This window comes from Coregonus lavaretus, assembly GCF_964263955.1.
Source record: "Coregonus lavaretus genome assembly, chromosome: 31".
NCBI classification, from domain to species: domain Eukaryota; kingdom Metazoa; phylum Chordata; class Actinopteri; order Salmoniformes; family Salmonidae; genus Coregonus; species Coregonus lavaretus.
In genome coordinates, this window is record NC_140018.1 from 28,461,600 (window position 1) to 28,478,847 (window position 17,248).

The following is a 17,248-nucleotide window of genomic DNA, read 5'->3' on the forward strand; positions in this document are numbered from 1 at the left end:
CATTGACCTTCTGTTTTACTCCTTTGTGCTGTGTTTAGGAGCTGAGTGAGGCGTGCAGGCTTCTGGTGCGTCTGGAGCCCATGTTGGGGGTGTACTCTGAGCTGGTACGCTACTACCTGGCCGTGTCACTGGGAGCCCACAGGAGCACTGGGAAACTGCTCTCTGTCCTGGCTGGCATCTTCACGGAGCTAGCCCAGAAGGTAGTGTGCTATAACCCTTCTACTGGGATCTGCTTTAAAACACAGTATAAGGTTCTCTGTGAAAACGTTTTAAGTAGTGAAAAACGTTAGCACAAACTGTAGTTTCAGTACCTGTTTATTTCTACTGTTTGGGTAAGTCACCTACGCTGCAATGGTGCTACAGTACAGCCACTTTTTTTTCTTGTTGATTGTCCTATTGTCTTGTTCTGCAGGGCTTCTGCCTCCCCCAGGAGCTGATGGAGGGAGGGGACGGAGAGGGGGCCACAGAGTTCCACGACTACGAGGGTGGAGGCATCGGAGAGGGAGAGGGCACCAAAGACGTTAGCGACAAGATCGAGAATGAAGAGCAGGTGATGTCTACAAGAATGACATTATTAATGCAGACATTATAAGATCTATGTTTTTTGAGTAGTGTTGCTCATGAAGGGGCGAAGCCTAACTTCCACTGACATCAATTCATGACTAAGTAAAAAACATTGACTTGGTGAGAGTTGGGATTCAGCCCAAAAGTTAAAACGTTTTGCTAGCTAAAATTGTAATGTTTCTGTCGTAGGTGGAGGATACGTTCCAGGAAGGCCAGGAAAAGAAGGAGGAGGAGCCTGACAAGAAGAACATTGAGGAGGAGGACAACGCCATCGAGATGTCCGAGGACTTTGACGGCCAGATGCATGATGGAGACCAGCAAGAGCCAGGTGGGAAGACAGACCTCTTAACACACAGCCTCATGGCAGTCTGAACTTTCTCCTGGGTCATGTTCATTAGGCACCAACGGGAGAAAATAGACTGAAACATTGACTACCTCGAATCTGTCCAATAAAAACACAAATTTTCATTGTCTGTTGCAAAACGCTTTAAACTGTTTTCTGTTGCATGCCCTAATAAAGCCAACCCTGGTCTCACATCGCAAAGCGCTGTTGGTTGTTCCTTTTCAGGTGAGGATGACGAGGAGGAGTCTGACAAAGAGGAGGATGAAGATCTGGATAAGAAGATGGGTGACCTAGGCGAGGGCCAGACGGACACGCTGGATGAGAGGATGTGGGGTGATGATGAGGATGATGAAGAGGAGGAGGGCAGTGACAAGGAGGAGGAGTCAGGCCAAGGAATGGACCAGGTACAGGGAGGAAGAATTAGATGAAACTGTGTTGAAATATCTGACCGAGAGTGCAGTATCTGCCACTTGCGACCAGTCAGCATGCTACTGTATTCGTTGTTTAGTAATTGTTCTTCTGTTTGTCTTCAGGGGGAATCAGAACTGGTCGCCAAGGACGACAACCTGGATGCAGCAGATCCCAACAAAGACAAGAACAAAGACGATCAAGACCAAGAGTTGGACGAAGAGGATAAGGAGAAGATCCACGAACAAGGGGACGAGGTAAGCTTTAACTAGGAAACAATGTTCACTTAGAAAGACCAGTAGTTTGGTCAAACTATCCCTGGCTGTGTAATGAGCATGCGGCCACTAAATCTCAGGCTGTAGTTAGGTGTGTTTTAGCAGGACTGCCAGACCGTATCTGATTTGAGTTTTTCTGTGTGTGTGTGTTCCAGCGGGAGTTTGATGAGAACGAGGTGGACCCGTACCACGGGAAGCAGGAGAAGAAGCCTGACCCGGAGGCCATGGACCTGCCTGATGAACTCAACCTGGACCAGGAGGAGGAGGAGGCCGGGGACGAGGGGGATGGAGAGGGAGAGGGTGAGGCTTCAGTAAGGTTGAAGGGTCAACAGGGGAGGAGAGGAACATACTTGGGTTCAAATATTATTTGTCTTCTTTCAAATACTTTGTGTTGGACTGCCAGGTAGGCAGGGTTTGTACTTTGAGACTATTCCACTGGGTCCATTGTGCCCGGCAAGCTTAATTAAATCCCCCATGCAGTCTTTGTAATTGTATTTTTAAATCATCGCTTTGTCTAATAAATCACTTTGTGTTTATTTAATAAAAATAACTCCAATATATATTTTTTATCATATATTTCCCTGAGCCTCCTTTGGCCCTTGAAATGCTCAGTCTGATCGTGTGGGTGTTAGGAAACAAATGTTATTCACATACATAGCCCTGATTGGCTGATAGATCTAGAGCCCAACCCCTTACCCAGATGAACAGTCATTGGTCTATTATAATCAGATCACATTGTGACATGATGTGGGCCAAAAATTCCATCCCACCTGAATTATTTTTCTCCAAATAGCACTCACTCAAAAAGGGCATTATCAATTTCAGTATTATCTTGACCTCCATGTGGAAATGTCTTTTAAAATAAAAAAACGGGATAAACATGTTTTTAACTTTACTGCCCCTTTAAGCGCAGCTAAATGATTTGAAAGAAGACAAATACTACTTGAACCCATGTCTGGAGAGGAACAGGTGGAGACACCACAGAACCAGTGTCTGACAATTGAGTTTCTTTCCTCCAGAGGAAAACCCGTTGGACATTGACGAGAAGCCCATGGAGCTGGACGAAAAGGAGGGAGCGGAGGAGGAGGGAGGGGCGGAGGAGATGGCTGAAGATCAGACAGACAAACAAGGAGAGGAGGAAGGCCAGGAACCCAAGACTGAGGAGGAAGAGGGAGGTGGAGGAGAGAAAACCGAGGAGGACAAAGAGGCGGCCGAGGAGGAGGAGGAGGAGGAGGAGGTTGAGAAGGACGAAGGACGGGAGGCTGGGAAAGAGGAGGACATGGCCATCCCTGCAAACGAAGGCCAGAAACCAAAGGTTGTATGACTTGTCTCTTCTTGCACCTTGGAGATCCAGATTGTTTTGCTAGTCTGGTGTTTAACACCTTTCTTCGTCATTGCCCACAGGAGGAGGAAGAGGAGGGTGCGGGTGAGGATGAGAAGCAGCCAGAGTCCGCAGAGCGGAAGGAGCACAAAACGGACGGTCAGACGGGAGAGGAGAATGTCCAGAGTGAAACAGCCGTGGAGCTGGCAGGGGAGGCATCCGAGAGAGACCAAGCTAAAGAGGTACACACCCACCTCACCCAACCCATTTACAGCCCATGGAAATGATTAAATGCACACACTTGACCCTCTTGTGTTGTTGTGTTGTCCAGGAGCATGGTAGTGGAGCGGCTGATGCCAGTCAGTCAGAGGGACACGAGTCCAAACTCATGGCAAGGATGTCCTCTCAGAAACAGAGCCAGAGCAAGACACAGGTATGTCTGGTCTACGAATCTCTACAGCACGTGTCACTCATTCCACGGAGGGCTGAGTGTCTGAGGGTTTTCACTCCTCCCTTGTACTTGATTGATGAGTTAAGGTCACTAATTAGCAAAGAACCCCCCTCACCTGGTTGTCTAGGTCTTAATTGAAAGGAAAAAACTAAAACCTGCAGACACTAGGCCCTCCATGGAATGAGTTTGACACCCGGCTCTACAGTATGTTCTTGAGGTGAAGTGAGACCGAAACATTTCAAAACGTGATCAAATTCCGTTTGGGTTTTTAAGATGAGCAATATATTTCCAAATGTGTTCTTATTCTGACCTGGCTGTTCCAGAGCTTCAAGAGGAAGCCGGGGCAGGCGGAAAACGAGCGCTCGACGGGCGACTACAACGAGCGCATCAACAAGCGCCTGCGCACGGTGGAGAGCAGTAAGGAGAAGATGCAGGAGAACAACCAGACTGAGGCCCAGCAGGAGTCCGACCTGTATGAGCACATCAAACAGGGAGAGACGGCCTACGACACACAGACATTCGGTGAGGCAGCAATACACCACCGAACACTCACTGCACAGATATCCATACCACAGAGTTCCCGTCACACTTTTATCATCATTAGAAGACGATCGTTGAAGACGTCAGCTTCCCTTCCAAGTGTCCTGGTACCGTTCTAAAACCTTGTCTCTTGACATTTTACAGATGTTGCCAGTGCAGACCAGCAGAAACCAGCCGGAGCCCCCCAAGAGGAGGTCCAAGAGGATGAGGACATTGCTATGGATACGGAGGAGCAGGAAGAGAACCTGCAGGCTGTTGAGGCCCAGGAGTTGAAGCCAGAGCAGCTGGAGTCGAACAGAGCATCACAGAAAGGTGCTCTAACCATCTCCTCATCTCACTTGTGTGTGTGTGGGTGCGTGTGTGTTTGCCTGTTGTTAATGTGTCTTACTCCTGAGTGGCGCAGTGGTCTAAGGCACTGCATCGCAGTGCTAACTGTGCCACTAGAGATCCTGGTTCGAATCCAGGCTCTGTCGCAGCCGGCCGCGACCGGGAGACTCATGGGCGGCGCACAATTGGCCCAGCGTTGTCCAGGGTAGGGGAGGGAATGGCCGGCAGGGATGTAGCTCAGTTGATAGAGCATGGCGTTTGCAACGCCAGGGTTGTGGGTTCGATTCCCACGGGGGGCCAGTATAAAATAAAAATAAAAATGTATTCACTAACTGTAAGTCGCTCTGGATAAGAGCGTCTGCTAAATGACTAAAATGTAAATGTAAATGTTACTGTCTGTTCTCCACTGTAGGTCTAGACAGCGGAGAGCTGGAGGCTCAGAGGCAGTGTGAGGAAGACGAGGAGAGGCCAAAAGACACAAAGGGTCACAGTGACGAAGAGCACCAAGAGAGAAGCACAGAGTCTACAATCCACACCGTCCCAGAGTTGCTGATAGACACACTGCAGGTACCAGAGAGATGATCTGAGACCTGCTTAGTGCTCTACTACTAAAGAAACAGATCTGTCAGAAAGCTCTGGAGCACTCTGTATAAGATTAGCTGAATGTTTGTGTGTGTGTGTCCAGAACCCAGTCCGCGACCCAGAGGAACTGAGGAGGGAGATGGAGCTGCAGCTGGAAGCCTGGATGAAACAGGCCCCTGGAGACCGGGAGGAGGTACCAGCACTTTGGATGTCCTGCAAAACATTCACAATACCGGACACTATTTACCCTGTCATTCTCTGTTCTAATCACCTACCACTAGAAGTTCAGATCTCTGTGTAACTCATGCTGTGGTCTTGCCCTATAGGAGAGTGCAGCGGCAGCTATGTGGCACCAGTACCAGACTCTGACCTCGGCCCTGTCCCAGCAGCTGTGTGAGCAGCTCCGCCTCATCCTAGAGCCCACGCAGGCCGCCAAGCTCAAGTGAGTACCTACCGCAACAGATCATTCAGGGAGATCACAGACCAGAACAGTTACAGGCTTTTGTAACCTTTTCTATTCATTCATTTATATTTTGCTCTTCTCATTTTAAATCATGTTTTTTCTTTTTAATTTCAGTACACATATTAGCAAATTTTTTTATTCTGTTTTCTCGCTGTGTCACAGAGGAGACTTCCGCACGGGGAAGCGTTTGAACATGCGGAAGGTGATCCCTTACATCGCCAGTCAGTTCCGTAAAGACAAAATCTGGCTGAGGAGGACCAAGCCCAGCAAGAGGGAGTACCAGATCTGTCTGGCTGTGGACGACTCCTCCAGCATGGTGGACAACCACTCCAAACAGGTACAGTAGGGCTTCTCAGAGGGATGAGTGGACACAATAACCTTAGAGCAGGGGTCGGCAACAGGCGGCCCGCGGGCCAAAACCGACCCGCAAGTGATTTTATTTGGCCCCCCAAAGTTTTTCGCAACAAATAAAGCTTCAAATCACCAGGAATTAAGCTAAGAATGAGTTTAATTTAGGAAATCTGTTAATCAAGTATTCCAACGAATAGAAAAGAGACGTGATCGTGTCTCAATGTAATCAAGGTATGAAATTATTATTTTCAAATACAATCTCTTTTTGGCCCCCCGACCAGCCGCTCCGACAAAAATCAGCTGGGGCTGAATCTAGTTGCCTACCCCTGCCTTAGTCAGTTTGCTGCAGGAACAATGTACAGTTGAAGTCTGAAGTTTACATACACCTTAGCCAAATACATTTAAACTCAGTTTTTCACAATTCCTGACATTTAATCCTAGTAAAAATTCCCTGTTTTAGGTCAGTTAGGATCACCACTTTATTTTCAGAATGTGAAATGTCAGAATAATAGTAGAGAGAATTCTTTATTTCAGCTTTTATATCTTTCATCACATTCCCAGTGGGTCAGAAGTTTACATACACTCAATTAGTATTTGGTAGCATTGTCTTTAAATTGTTTAACTTGGGTCAAACATTTCGGGTAGCCTTCCACAAGCTTCCCACAATAAGTTGGGTGAATTTTGGCCCATTCCTCCTGACAGAGCTGGTGTAACTGAGTCAGGTTAGTAGGCCTCACACTTTTTCATTTCTGCCCACACATTTTCTATAGGATTGAGGTCAGGGCTTTGTGATGGCCACTCTAATACCTTGACTTTGTTGTCCTTAAGCCATTTTGCCACAACTTTGGAAGTATGCTTGGGGTCATTGTCCATTTGGAAGACCCACTTGCGACCAAGCTTTAACTTCCTGACTGATGTCTGGAGATGTTGCTTCAATATATCCACATAATTTTCCTTCCTCATGATGCCATCTATTTTGTGAAGTGCACCAGTCCCTCCTGCAGCAAAGCACCCCCACAGCATGATGCTGCCACCCCCGTGCTTCACGGTTGGGATGGTGTTCTTCGGCTTGCAAGAAACCCCCTTTTTCCTCCAAACATAACGATGGTCATTATGTCCAAACAGTTCTATTTATGTTTCATCAGACCAGAGGACATTTCTCCAAAAAGTACGGTCTTTGTCCCCATGTGCAGTTGCAAACCTTTTTAATGGCGGTTTTGGAGCAGTGGCTTCTTCCTTGCTGAGCGGCCTTTCAGGTTATGTCGATATAGGACTCGTTTTACTGTGGATATACACTGCTCAAAAAAATTAAGGGAACACTAAAATAACACATCCTAGATCTGAATGAATGAAATAATCTTATTAAATACTTTTTTCTTTACATAGTTGAATGTGCTGACAACAAAATCACACAAAAATGATCAATGGAAATCAAATGTATCAACGCATGGAGGTCTGGATTTGGAGTCACCCTCAAAATTAAAGTGGAAAACCACACTACAGGCTGATCCAACTTTGATGTAATGTCCTTAAAACAAGTCAAAATGAGGCTCAGTAGTGTGTGTGGCCTCCACGTGCCTGTATGACCTCCCTACAACGCCTGGGCATGCTCCTGATGAGGTGGCGGATGGTCTCCTGAGGGATCTCCTCCCAGACCTAGACTAAAGCATCCGCCAACTCCTGGACAGTCTGTGGTACAACGTGGCGTTGGTGGATGGAGCGAGACATGATGTCCCAGATGTGCTCAATTGGATTCAGGTCTGGGGAACGGGCGGTCCATAGCATCAATGCCTTCCTCTTGCAGGAACTGCTGACACACTCCAGCCACATGAAGTCTAGCATTGTCTTGCATTAGGAGGAACCCAGGGCCAACCGTACCAGCATATGGTCTCACAAGGGGTCTGAGGATCTCATCTCGGTACCTAATGGCAGTCAGGCTACCTCTGGCGAGCACATGGAGGGCTGTGCGGCCCCCCAAAGAAATGCCACCCCATACCATGACTGACCCACCGCCAAACCGGTCATGCTGGAGGATGTTGCAGGCAGCAGAACGTTCTCCACGGCGTCTCCAGACTCTGTCACGTCTGTCACATGTGCTCAGTGTGAACCTGCTTTCATCTGTGAAGAGCACAGGGCGCCAGTGGCGAATTTGCCAATCTTGGTGTTCTCTGGCAAATGCCAAACGTCCTGCACGGTGTTGGGCTGTAAGCACAACCCCCACCTGTGGATGTCGGGCCCTCATACCACCCTCATGGAGTCTGTTTTTGACCGTTTGAGCAGACACATGCACATTTGTGGCCTGCTGGAGGTCATTTTGCAGGGCTCTGGCAGTGCTCCTCCTGCTCCTCCTTGCACAAAGGCGGAGGTAGCAGTCCTGCTGCTGGGTTGTTGCCCTCCTACGGCCTCCTCCACGTCTCCTGATGTACTGGCCTGTCTCCTGGTAGCGCCTCCATGCTCTGGACACTACGCTGACAGACACAGCAAACCTTCTTGCCACAGCTCGCATTGATGTGCCATCCTGGATGAGCTGCACTACCTGAGCCACTTGTGTGGGTTGTAGACTCCGTCTCATGCTACCACTAGAGTGAAAGCACCGCCAGCATTCAAAAGTGACCAAAACATCAGCCAGGAAGCATAGGAACCGAGAAGTGGTCTGTGGTCACCACCTGCAAAACCAGTCCTTTATTGGGGGTGTCTTGCTAATTGCCTATATTTTCCACCTGTTGTCTATTCCATTTGCACAACAGCATGTGAAATGTATTGTCAATCAGTGTTGCTTCCTAAGTGGACAGTTTGATTTCACAGAAGTGTGTTACATTGTGTTGTTTAAGTGTTCCCTTAATTTTTTTGAGCAGTGTATATACTTTTGTACCAGTTTCCTCCAGAATCTTCACAAGGTCCTTTGCTGTTGTTCTGGGATTGATTTGCACTTTTCGCACCAAAGTACGTTCATCTCTAGGAGACCGAACGCGTCTCCTTCCTGAGCGGTATGACGGCTGCGTGGTCCCATGGTGTTTATACTTGCGTACAGATGAATGTGGTACATTCAGTCGTTTGGAAATTGCTCCCAAGGATGAACCAGACTTGTGGAGGTCTACAATTATTTTTCTGAGGTCTTGGCTGATTTTCTTTTGATTTTCCCATGATGTCAAGCAAACAGGCACTGAGTTTGAAGGTAGGCCTTGAAATAAATCCACAGGTACACCTCCAAATGACTCAAATGATGTCAATTAGCCTATCAGAAGCTTCTAAAGCCATGACATCATTTTCTGGAATTTTCCAACCTGTTTAAAGGCACAGTCATCTTAGTGTATGTAAACTTCTGACCCACTGGAATTGTGATACAGTGAATTATACAGTGAGGGAAAAAAGTATTTGATCCCCTGCTGATTTTGTACGTTTGCCCACTGACAAAGAAATGATCAGTCTATAATTTTAATGGTAGGTTTATTTGAACAGTGAGAGACAGAATAACAACAACAAAATCCAGAAAAACACATGTCAAAAATGTTATAAATTGATTTGCATTTTAATGAATAAGTATTTGACCCCTCTGTAAAACATGACTTAGTACTTGGTGGCAAAACCCTTGTTAGCAATCACAGAGGTCAGATGTTTCTTGTAGTTGGCCACCAGGTTTGCACACATCTCAGGAGGGATTTTGTCCCACTCCTCTTTGCAGATCTTCTCCAAGTCATTAAGGTTTTGAGGCTGACGTTTGGCAACTCGAACCTTCAGCTCCCTCCACAGATTTTCTATGGGATTAAAGTCTGGAGACTGGCTAGGCCACTCCAGGACCTTAATGTGCTTCTTCTTGAGGCACTCCTTTGTTGCCTTGGCCATGTGTTTTGGGTCATTGTCATGCTGGAATACCCATCCACGACCCATTTTCAATGCCCTGGCTGAGGGAAGGAGGTTCTCACCCAAGATTTGACGGTACATGGCCATCATCCCTTTGATGCGGTGAAGTTGTCCTGTCCCCTTAGCAGAAAAACACCCCCAAAGCATAATGTTTCCACCTCCATGTTTGACGGTGGGGATGGTGTTCTTGGGGTCATAGGCAGCATTCCTCCTCCAAACACGGCGAGTTGAGTTGATGCCAAAGAGCTCCATTTTGGTCTCATCTGACCACAACACTTTCACCCAGTTCTCCTCTGAATCATTCAGATGTTCATTGGCAAACTTCAGACGGGCATGTATATGTGCTTTCTTGAGCAGGGGGACCTTGCGGGCGCTGCAGGATTTCAGTCCTTCACGGCGTAGTGTGTTACCAATTGTTTTCTCGGTGACTATGGTCCCAGCTGCCTTGAGATCATTGACAAGGTCCTCCCGTGTAGTTCTGGGCTGATTCCTCACCGTTCTCATGATCATTGCAACTCCATAAGGTGAGATCTTGCGTGGAGCCCCAGGCCGAGGGAGATTGACATTTTTTTTTGTGTTTCTTCCATTTGCGAATAATCACACCAACTGTTGTCACCTTCTCACCAAGCTGCTTGGCGATGGTCTTGTAGCCCATTCCAGCCTTGTGTAGGTCTACAATCTTGTCCCTGACATCCTTGGAGAGCTCTTTGGTCTTGGCCATGGTGGAGAGTTTGGAATCTGATTGATTGATTGCTTCTGTGGACAGGTGTCTTTTATTCAGGTAACAAGCTGAGATTAGGAGCACTCCCTTTAAGAGTGTGCTCCTAATCTCAGCTCGTTACCTGTATAAAAGACACCTGGGAGCCAGAAATCTTTCTGATTGAGAGGGGGTCAAATACTTATTTCCCTCATTAAAATGCAAATCAATTTATAACATTTTTGACATGCGTTTTTCTGGATTTTGTTGTTGTTATTCTGTCTCTCACTGTTCAAATAAACCTACCATTAAAATTATAGACTGATCATTTCTTTGTCAGTGGGCAAACGTACAAAATCAGCAGGGGATCAAATACTTTTTTCCCTCACTGTAAGTTAAATAATCTGTCTGTAAACAATTTTGGAAGAATTACTTGTGTCATGCACAAAGTAGATGTCCTAACCGACTTGCCAAAACTATAGTTTGTTACCAAGAAATGTGTGGAGTGGTTGAAAAACAAGTTTGAATGACTCCAACCTAAGTGTATGTAAACTTCTGACTTCAACTGTATGTTCCTTCATAGTACACTACTTTTGACCAGGGCTCATGGGTCTCTGTTCAAAAGTAGTGCACTATATAGGGAATAGAGTGCCATTTGGGAAACGCACAATGTCTCATTAATGTCTCACCTCTGTCTCCCGTGTGTCACAGCTGGCTTTTGAATCCCTGTCTGTTATTGTCAACGCTCTCACTCTCCTGGAGGTCGGGCAGGTGTCTGTGTGCAGGTGAGATGAGCGGCCTCTGTAGAGTAATTAATATTGATGTCCATGTGTTGCTCTTCCCCAGACAGTGATGTTACATTTGTTAAATGTTTTGGTTGTCACCTCAGCTTTGGTGAGACGGTGCAGCTGCTCCATCCGTTCCAACAACAATTTAACGACCAGTCAGGCGCTAGGATACTGAGGCTCTGTCAGTTCCAGCAGAAAAAGACCCAGATAGCCCAGGTGGGGTCCCTCTTTTTTTACTGCTTGATATCTTACTGTTTTCATGAATTGAAGGCCTTCCAGGCCCATTTGTTTACGGTCTGTGATATTAAATCAAATATATTTAGTGAGGTACTCTTGTTTGAGACTGACCGCCACATTGTGCTCCTATCCTTTAGTTCCTGGAGACCTCAGCCAACATGTTTGTAGCAGCCAAGCAGCACAGCCTTGGATCCATGAACACAGGTAATGTACTGGGGTGGTGCAGCATCTCCTTTGACTTGATCAATACAATAAGAATGTTTAGTATCATTACTATAAACGAGAATGGCCTCCCCTAGTCCCTTCTTCATTTGCTAATGTATTCAAGTGGGTTTAGATCTCACTATTCCTTACAGTAATGAGTTGACATATTAATCAATGCCCACTGATTGCATTGTTCTCTGAGCCTATGGGGTCCATGCCCTGGTTGTATTTGATGTCCAACAAACAAGCCCTGTGTGAAACAGTAGGGGAGGAGCAGAGCACAATGATTGTTATTCAAAGGCAGGGTATTGTTCCTACTACAGTGCCCCTGGTGAAGCTAACATGTCCTCTATTGAGCTGTGGTGAAGATCACAGTGCAGAGCTGGTATCTGAGCTTTCACTGCTCTCCCTCTGCAGCCCAGAGGACTTGAACCTGTAAGCAGACACCCAGGGCCATTGTGGTGCAAGTGTAAACTGACCGCCTCCTCCGCTCTTGCTCCCTCTCCCTCCTCTCTCCGTCTCCCTCCCTCCCTCTTTCGCTCTCTCTCCCCCCCACAGAGACAGCCCAGCTGCTGCTCATTGTGTCGGACGGCAGAGGGCTCTTCCTGGAGGGGAAGGAGAGGGTGACGGCGGCTGTGCAGGCGGCTCGCAACGCCAATGTCTTTGTCATCTTCGTGGTGCTTGACAACCCCAACTCCAGGGTAAGGGACTTAGATGGAATCCATGTTATGTATCAAGGACTGTGGATAGTAAATGCAAAATCTAATTTACATGCTACATTTGTTAATGTGAATAATCAAATCACTATAAGATAGATGATATTCATATAGAACTATTCCCTCAAATTTTTTACAATATTCCTATTGGCATTTCCTATGTCATTTTTCTACAGGATTCCATCCTGGACATCAAGGTGCCCATCTTCAAAGGTCCGGGAGAGATGCCTGAGATCCGCTCCTACATGGAGGAGTTCCCCTTCCCTTTCTACGTGATCCTGCGGGACGTCAACGCCTTGCCAGAAACCCTGAGTGACGCACTGAGGCAGTGGTTCGAACTCGTTACGGCAACCGACCAGTAGAAGCCATCTTAGAAGGCAGCAACCAACCCCACAACGCCTCTCTGCTGCTAGCCTCTCGACAACACACGGACTCAAAAACAAACGGGACTCGCAAAGAAAGACGGAATTGCCGCTGTATATGTGCCTTTTTGTTCTTATTTTTTACTGTAATTTTTGTAGACTGTAGAGTTTGATATAGAGTTTGATAGCGACTTCCGCTGTTTAGTCCTTGTCTTCAGGCCAGGGGGATTCTGGAAGTTATTTCGCAATGTAATAACCATTGCTTTAACTTACACGTGTATAACAAATGATAGAAAAGGATACAAAATGTGATTCCCTTCCGTGTAAACAATCTCAGTGAAGAGATACTGTACCTCTTTCCCCTGTGTACTATAACCCCCTTTGTGTTGTATGGATGTTTTCTGTGTTACATGCTCATCATCAAGTCATCCTGCTTCCGTGTGAACACATCATCTGTTAATGTATGGAGGTGACAGTAGTGTTGTGATGAAGTTGTTTTTGCACAACTGTTAAAAAGCACCCCCTTCGTTATATCATGGCAAAAGAAAAAGCATGCTGCTATGGTCTTGATCCATTTCAAAAGTAATCCCAAAATTGTGCCTTGGAAGAAATGCATCTCACTTAACACCCATGTGCTTATAAAAGGAATCCATTGTTTACATGGAAATTATCATTTTGCCCAAATGTGTTATTAATACAAAGCTTAACCCTCTCTCTCTCTCTCTCAATAAAGGTCAAGGTTTTGGGAAAATTTAAGCACAAGGACTGCTAATAACAATTTTGATAAACGCTCCAATCGATGCCATTTCTCTGGTCAAAGAGACATATCCACTACATCTTACTGAAGATGAGGTTCATTCACTGCCATGAAGACACCATTAGGAAATGTCATTGCTGTGTCCCTTTGGAATACAGTTGTAACTTTAAGCGAACATATGATATTCATGGAAGTTGTTTCTTCATTCCATCCATAAATCACATCATATGACATGATACATTGTATGATGATAATAAACTTTTTAATCTGTGTTTTGAGCACATTGTTTTATCTAATATGTACTGTATTTGGTAGTAGCCAATTTACATACAGTATTATTTTATGGCCCCTGAAGAAATTGATTTTCAATAAGTACTCCACCCCACAAGAGGGCGACATTTATATTTTTATCTATGTTGACTGCCAAAACAGATCAGCTGTAGAGCTGCCTCGACACCCATGTTTGCTACAATTCACATCATGGCTAGCTCAAGGTTACCCGCGGCAGCGCTTACATTAAAACAGGTAATAAATAAATATTAATCTGTATCATGAACTGTAAACCATGCGGTTAGTGTACTACTGCCAACTAGATAGTGTTCTCTGACATTCACATTTGGGAAATAGCCAAGGCAGCATGATCAGCTAGCTAGCTAACGCTAGCATTTCAGCAGCAGCTCTAGTTAGATAGCTTGCTCATCTGATTTTAAGTGTAATATCCTCACTACGTAGCTAATACCATGTCTTTTTTTGTTAACGTTTTCTCCCTCCGAATATTGCTCTGCTAATATGATTGTTGATAAATTAGCCAGGTAACTTGCTAGCTAGCTTGCTTGGTTGTTTGCTTCCTCTGGTCTATTTCTACAGTTTCTACAGAGGCAGAAAGTGTTGAGTCTCTACAGAAACATGATGAGGACCATCAGACAAGTGCCAGACGAGGGAGACCGAAAATACCTGAGGGATTGGGCGAGAGATGAGTTCAAGAGGAATAAAAATACCACAAATCAGGTGAGATATGGTCAAGCCAAGGTGTCTGAAATTGTCATTCTGTGTTCTATCCCTGTTCTAACCATTGTTGTCTCTGTATATCTAGGACGCCATCCGAATGATGATCACACAGGCAAACATGCATCATGATGAGCTACAGTCATCCCTTGCATTGGCTAACGTTAAGAAATAATTTCACCTGTGTGGGACTGAGGTAATCAACCCATTTAAATGCTGGAAGTGAATCCCAGAGGCTTTGTTATGCTGCCTCAAATGGACTGTGGATTGGCAGCATGAAAGCCATAGGAATCAGTACACCACTTACTGTAGAAGCACCTTGGCATTTGGCCAGACCAGCTCGTTGCCGTTCTTATCGATGTATTCCTAAAACTGCTAGTGTCTGGTACATAATGGGATTTGGACCATATGAGATCTGTCATGGGGAGTCCCATATCAGATGGTTGCCATCAACATGTCCATGTCGAGCAGTGGTGACGCTTTCAGAACGCCAGCTGTGATTCAATTTTGAGGAAAGCTGCGAGAGCCATGTGTGATATGCCATTTGCAATCATGTCTGACATAATAATACCATGGGGCTCATGTTGGGCTATTGTAAAGTTGTTTGTGTCCAGATGACCCTCATGAAATATGTTATGTACATGTTGAACATAAAACAAAAATATATTCTGTAGTTTGTCTATAGTTTTTTTTACTAAATACATTTTACATCTACTTTATTACACTGAATGTATGTTCATATCAACAAAGACATCAATGTACCACAACCTCACACATGAACAGAACAAATGTCACACATGAGCACTAACTAATTTACTGTATGCACAGGTCTATTTCAGAAGACAAAAATACTTTTCATCATGCAAACAGGGTCTTAACAGTAACTCATTTTAGTGCTAAGGACAAGTATTAGGATGTTATGGTTTTTACCATCAAAGAAATAGTGGGTTGGCACAAAAGTGTATGAGTTAAGACATTGTCAGTTTGGATGAATTCTCGTGAGTTATGTTACCCTTGTAAGTCACATACCTGTATGAAAGCTTGCAGTAGCTTATTCTACTGATATTTTAAGCATCCTGGCTAACTCAACTATTTCTGAAGCTGTCTGCGCTTGTCTTTCTCTACTCTCTCATTGAATACAAATTCACAATGTCACAAAAAATGACCCACATTTTCCATAAGCAAACTGACAGAATCTTTCACATAACAGGCTTTCTCATCACAGGATAAAAAGTATTGGCATGTTGACTTTAGGACAGCGTAACATTGTGCCCAGGTGTGTACGTGCATCAGTTCCATGATGGCACCATGACAAAATCCACTGTAAATAACTATCAGTAAATCTAGGGGTTTTACAAAGCACAAACACAGGAGCTGCCCAGATGTATAGAACAAAACACATTAATAACAAGACCACATTCTACTGAATTGTCTGGCATGCCATAACATGTCTTTAAAATAAGTTACTATACAGATGATTTTATACTGTTGAATGACATTATTTGCCATAAGTATGAAATCAGCTAAATTCGGTCAATGACAATTATTTTGGTCAGTGGGTCCACTGGATCCAGGTCGCCATCTGTAATGAGCTCAGATGATGATTTTTGCTGTTCTGAAGGTTTAACTCTAAATTCTGCAGTGGTGTGCCTGTGTTAGCTGTCGTCATGCCTGTTAGTCCTGAGCATGAGTAGCTCGTCCTCCAGGTAGGTTATCTTCTCCAGCAGGGCAGCCCTGTCTGCCTGGGCCCTCTGGTCTGCCTGCCACCTGGCTTCCTGGATCTTCCTTTCATACCAGTGCTCCATCTGGGTCGACACCGCCTCAAAGAAGTACTGTGTCACCTCCAGGGCGTGCATGTTCTCCCTCTCCTGGGCAAAGCCCTCACCCCCGCCTTTCTCCACGGCTCTCTCCCCAAACACCCCCAGAGTCCCCTCGGCCTGCCCCACCGAAGCCCCCTTGTCCCCCTTGGCCTTTGTCCTGCCCTGGGATTGCCTCTTGTGGTGCTTGCCCTTGTCCCTGCACCTCTCCCTGTTTCTATCCCTCTCCCTGTCGCAGTCCTTGTCTTGCCTGTTGCTGCAGCGGCGCTCGGTGGCTGGGGACAGGCTGCTGGCCCGGTGGTTGTTGCCTCTGCTGCTTGATCCCAACTCCAGCAGTGCCACGTCCTGCAGTCCCTGGAACGGCCTGCAGGGGTCAGTAGAACACAGCGAGCGTTCCTTGGGCCGCACCACTTGGGGAGATGGGGAAAGGGATAAAGCGGGAGTTGGGGAGGAGATGTTTTCTCGCTTGTGATGTTTATCACCATCTGGAAGATTTCCAAGAGGCAATTATTAAGTGAATTAGAATTAAATCAACCTTAGAGCACGGCACACAATAAATAATTTATGATTACTCAAATTAGTTCCAGTGAGATTGCCATCTTCAAATGCAGTGTGATAGATTAGGATGATACATTAATTAACCTGCCAAAGGCAAATTTATAATTTTAGCATTTCTGTAAAAATGTTGTATTTGGGCCACATTCTCTGTTATTTACTTCTAAAAAAGGGTTTGACCTAAGAATAATATACTTAGATTATGTAACGCTTACATAAGCCTGTATCTGTGTGAAATGAGTTCCCTCTCATTGTGTGTGTGCGTTCGTGCATGTGCATAAGAGTAGTAATTCAGAGCACTGGCTATTTCACTGAGTTCTGTTTGAACCGTACCTGGAGAGTTGTCCACCTGAACCACAAAGTTATGATTGGCTGAGGGGTCCTCTGTGGCGGCCGTGTTGGGGTCTCCCTCGGTGAGGTCAGTGGTGTGGGGGGCCAGACACTGGACGCTGCCCCCAGGGTCCACCTCACACAGGCCCTCAGCCATGGATGAGGACCGACGCAGCTTGGCGTTGCGGGGGTCTCCAGCGAAGCGCACCTCAATGTTCTGGAGCTTGGCCATGCACCAGTTCTTCAGCTCGTTCACCACTGATGCCTGCTTGAAGGGCAGGCCAAGACAAGAAG

At 45.8% G+C, this 17,248-nt stretch overlaps 3 protein-coding genes across 5 annotated transcripts in view; 2 read left to right on the forward strand and 1 right to left on the reverse strand.

Moving 5' to 3' along the window:
* Positions 1 to 13,518, forward strand: part of LOC311106927 (midasin-like) — a 62,885-nt gene extending 49,367 nt beyond the window's left edge. Inside the window, exons 82-101 of the mRNA XM_084149320.1 lie at positions 39 to 200; positions 413 to 550; positions 754 to 892; positions 1,133 to 1,311; positions 1,441 to 1,572; positions 1,746 to 1,890; positions 2,610 to 2,905; positions 2,995 to 3,153; positions 3,243 to 3,344; positions 3,686 to 3,884; positions 4,047 to 4,214; positions 4,642 to 4,796; positions 4,915 to 5,004; positions 5,138 to 5,253; positions 5,437 to 5,611; positions 10,895 to 10,968; positions 11,073 to 11,187; positions 11,346 to 11,412; positions 11,971 to 12,113; positions 12,305 to 13,518. Of these exons, the coding sequence (XP_084005446.1) occupies positions 39 to 200; positions 413 to 550; positions 754 to 892; positions 1,133 to 1,311; positions 1,441 to 1,572; positions 1,746 to 1,890; positions 2,610 to 2,905; positions 2,995 to 3,153; positions 3,243 to 3,344; positions 3,686 to 3,884; positions 4,047 to 4,214; positions 4,642 to 4,796; positions 4,915 to 5,004; positions 5,138 to 5,253; positions 5,437 to 5,611; positions 10,895 to 10,968; positions 11,073 to 11,187; positions 11,346 to 11,412; positions 11,971 to 12,113; positions 12,305 to 12,490 (2,940 nt within the window). The 3' untranslated portion in view covers positions 12,491 to 13,518. The remainder of the gene's footprint in view (positions 1 to 38; positions 201 to 412; positions 551 to 753; positions 893 to 1,132; positions 1,312 to 1,440; positions 1,573 to 1,745; positions 1,891 to 2,609; positions 2,906 to 2,994; positions 3,154 to 3,242; positions 3,345 to 3,685; positions 3,885 to 4,046; positions 4,215 to 4,641; positions 4,797 to 4,914; positions 5,005 to 5,137; positions 5,254 to 5,436; positions 5,612 to 10,894; positions 10,969 to 11,072; positions 11,188 to 11,345; positions 11,413 to 11,970; positions 12,114 to 12,304) is intronic.
* Positions 13,519 to 13,679: 161 nt separating this feature from the next.
* On the forward strand, positions 13,680 to 14,925 carry lyrm2 (LYR motif containing 2). The gene is made up of 3 exons (XM_084148929.1): positions 13,680 to 13,772; positions 14,115 to 14,255; positions 14,341 to 14,925. The coding sequence occupies exons 1-3, from the start codon at positions 13,707 to 13,709 to the stop codon at positions 14,425 to 14,427; spliced, it is 294 nt and encodes a 97-aa protein (XP_084005055.1). The 5' UTR covers positions 13,680 to 13,706; the 3' UTR covers positions 14,428 to 14,925.
* The window catches only part of ankrd6b (ankyrin repeat domain 6b), a 65,063-nt gene continuing 62,739 nt past the window's right edge, over positions 14,925 to 17,248 (reverse strand). For 2 of the 3 annotated variants that reach the window (XM_084148927.1, XM_084148926.1), the window contains exons 15-16: positions 16,958 to 17,222; positions 14,925 to 16,554 (exon numbers count right to left, since the gene is read on the reverse strand). In XM_084148927.1, coding sequence (XP_084005053.1) covers positions 15,908 to 16,554; positions 16,958 to 17,222 — 912 coding nt within the window. In that variant the 3' untranslated portion in view covers positions 14,925 to 15,907. The remainder of the gene's footprint in view (positions 16,555 to 16,957; positions 17,223 to 17,248) is intronic. The other variant, XM_084148928.1, reaches the window with a different exon arrangement.

Coding starts and splice junctions, on each gene's coding strand:
- lyrm2 (XM_084148929.1), top strand. CDS start 13,707: ATGTTTGCTACAATTCACATCATGGCTAGCTCAAGGTTACCCGCGGCA. Junction 13,773..14,114: donor CAGCGCTTACATTAAAACAG/GTAATAAATAAA, acceptor CTATTTCTACAG/TTTCTACAGAGGCAGAAAGT. Junction 14,256..14,340: donor ATAAAAATACCACAAATCAG/GTGAGATATGGT, acceptor CTGTATATCTAG/GACGCCATCCGAATGATGAT.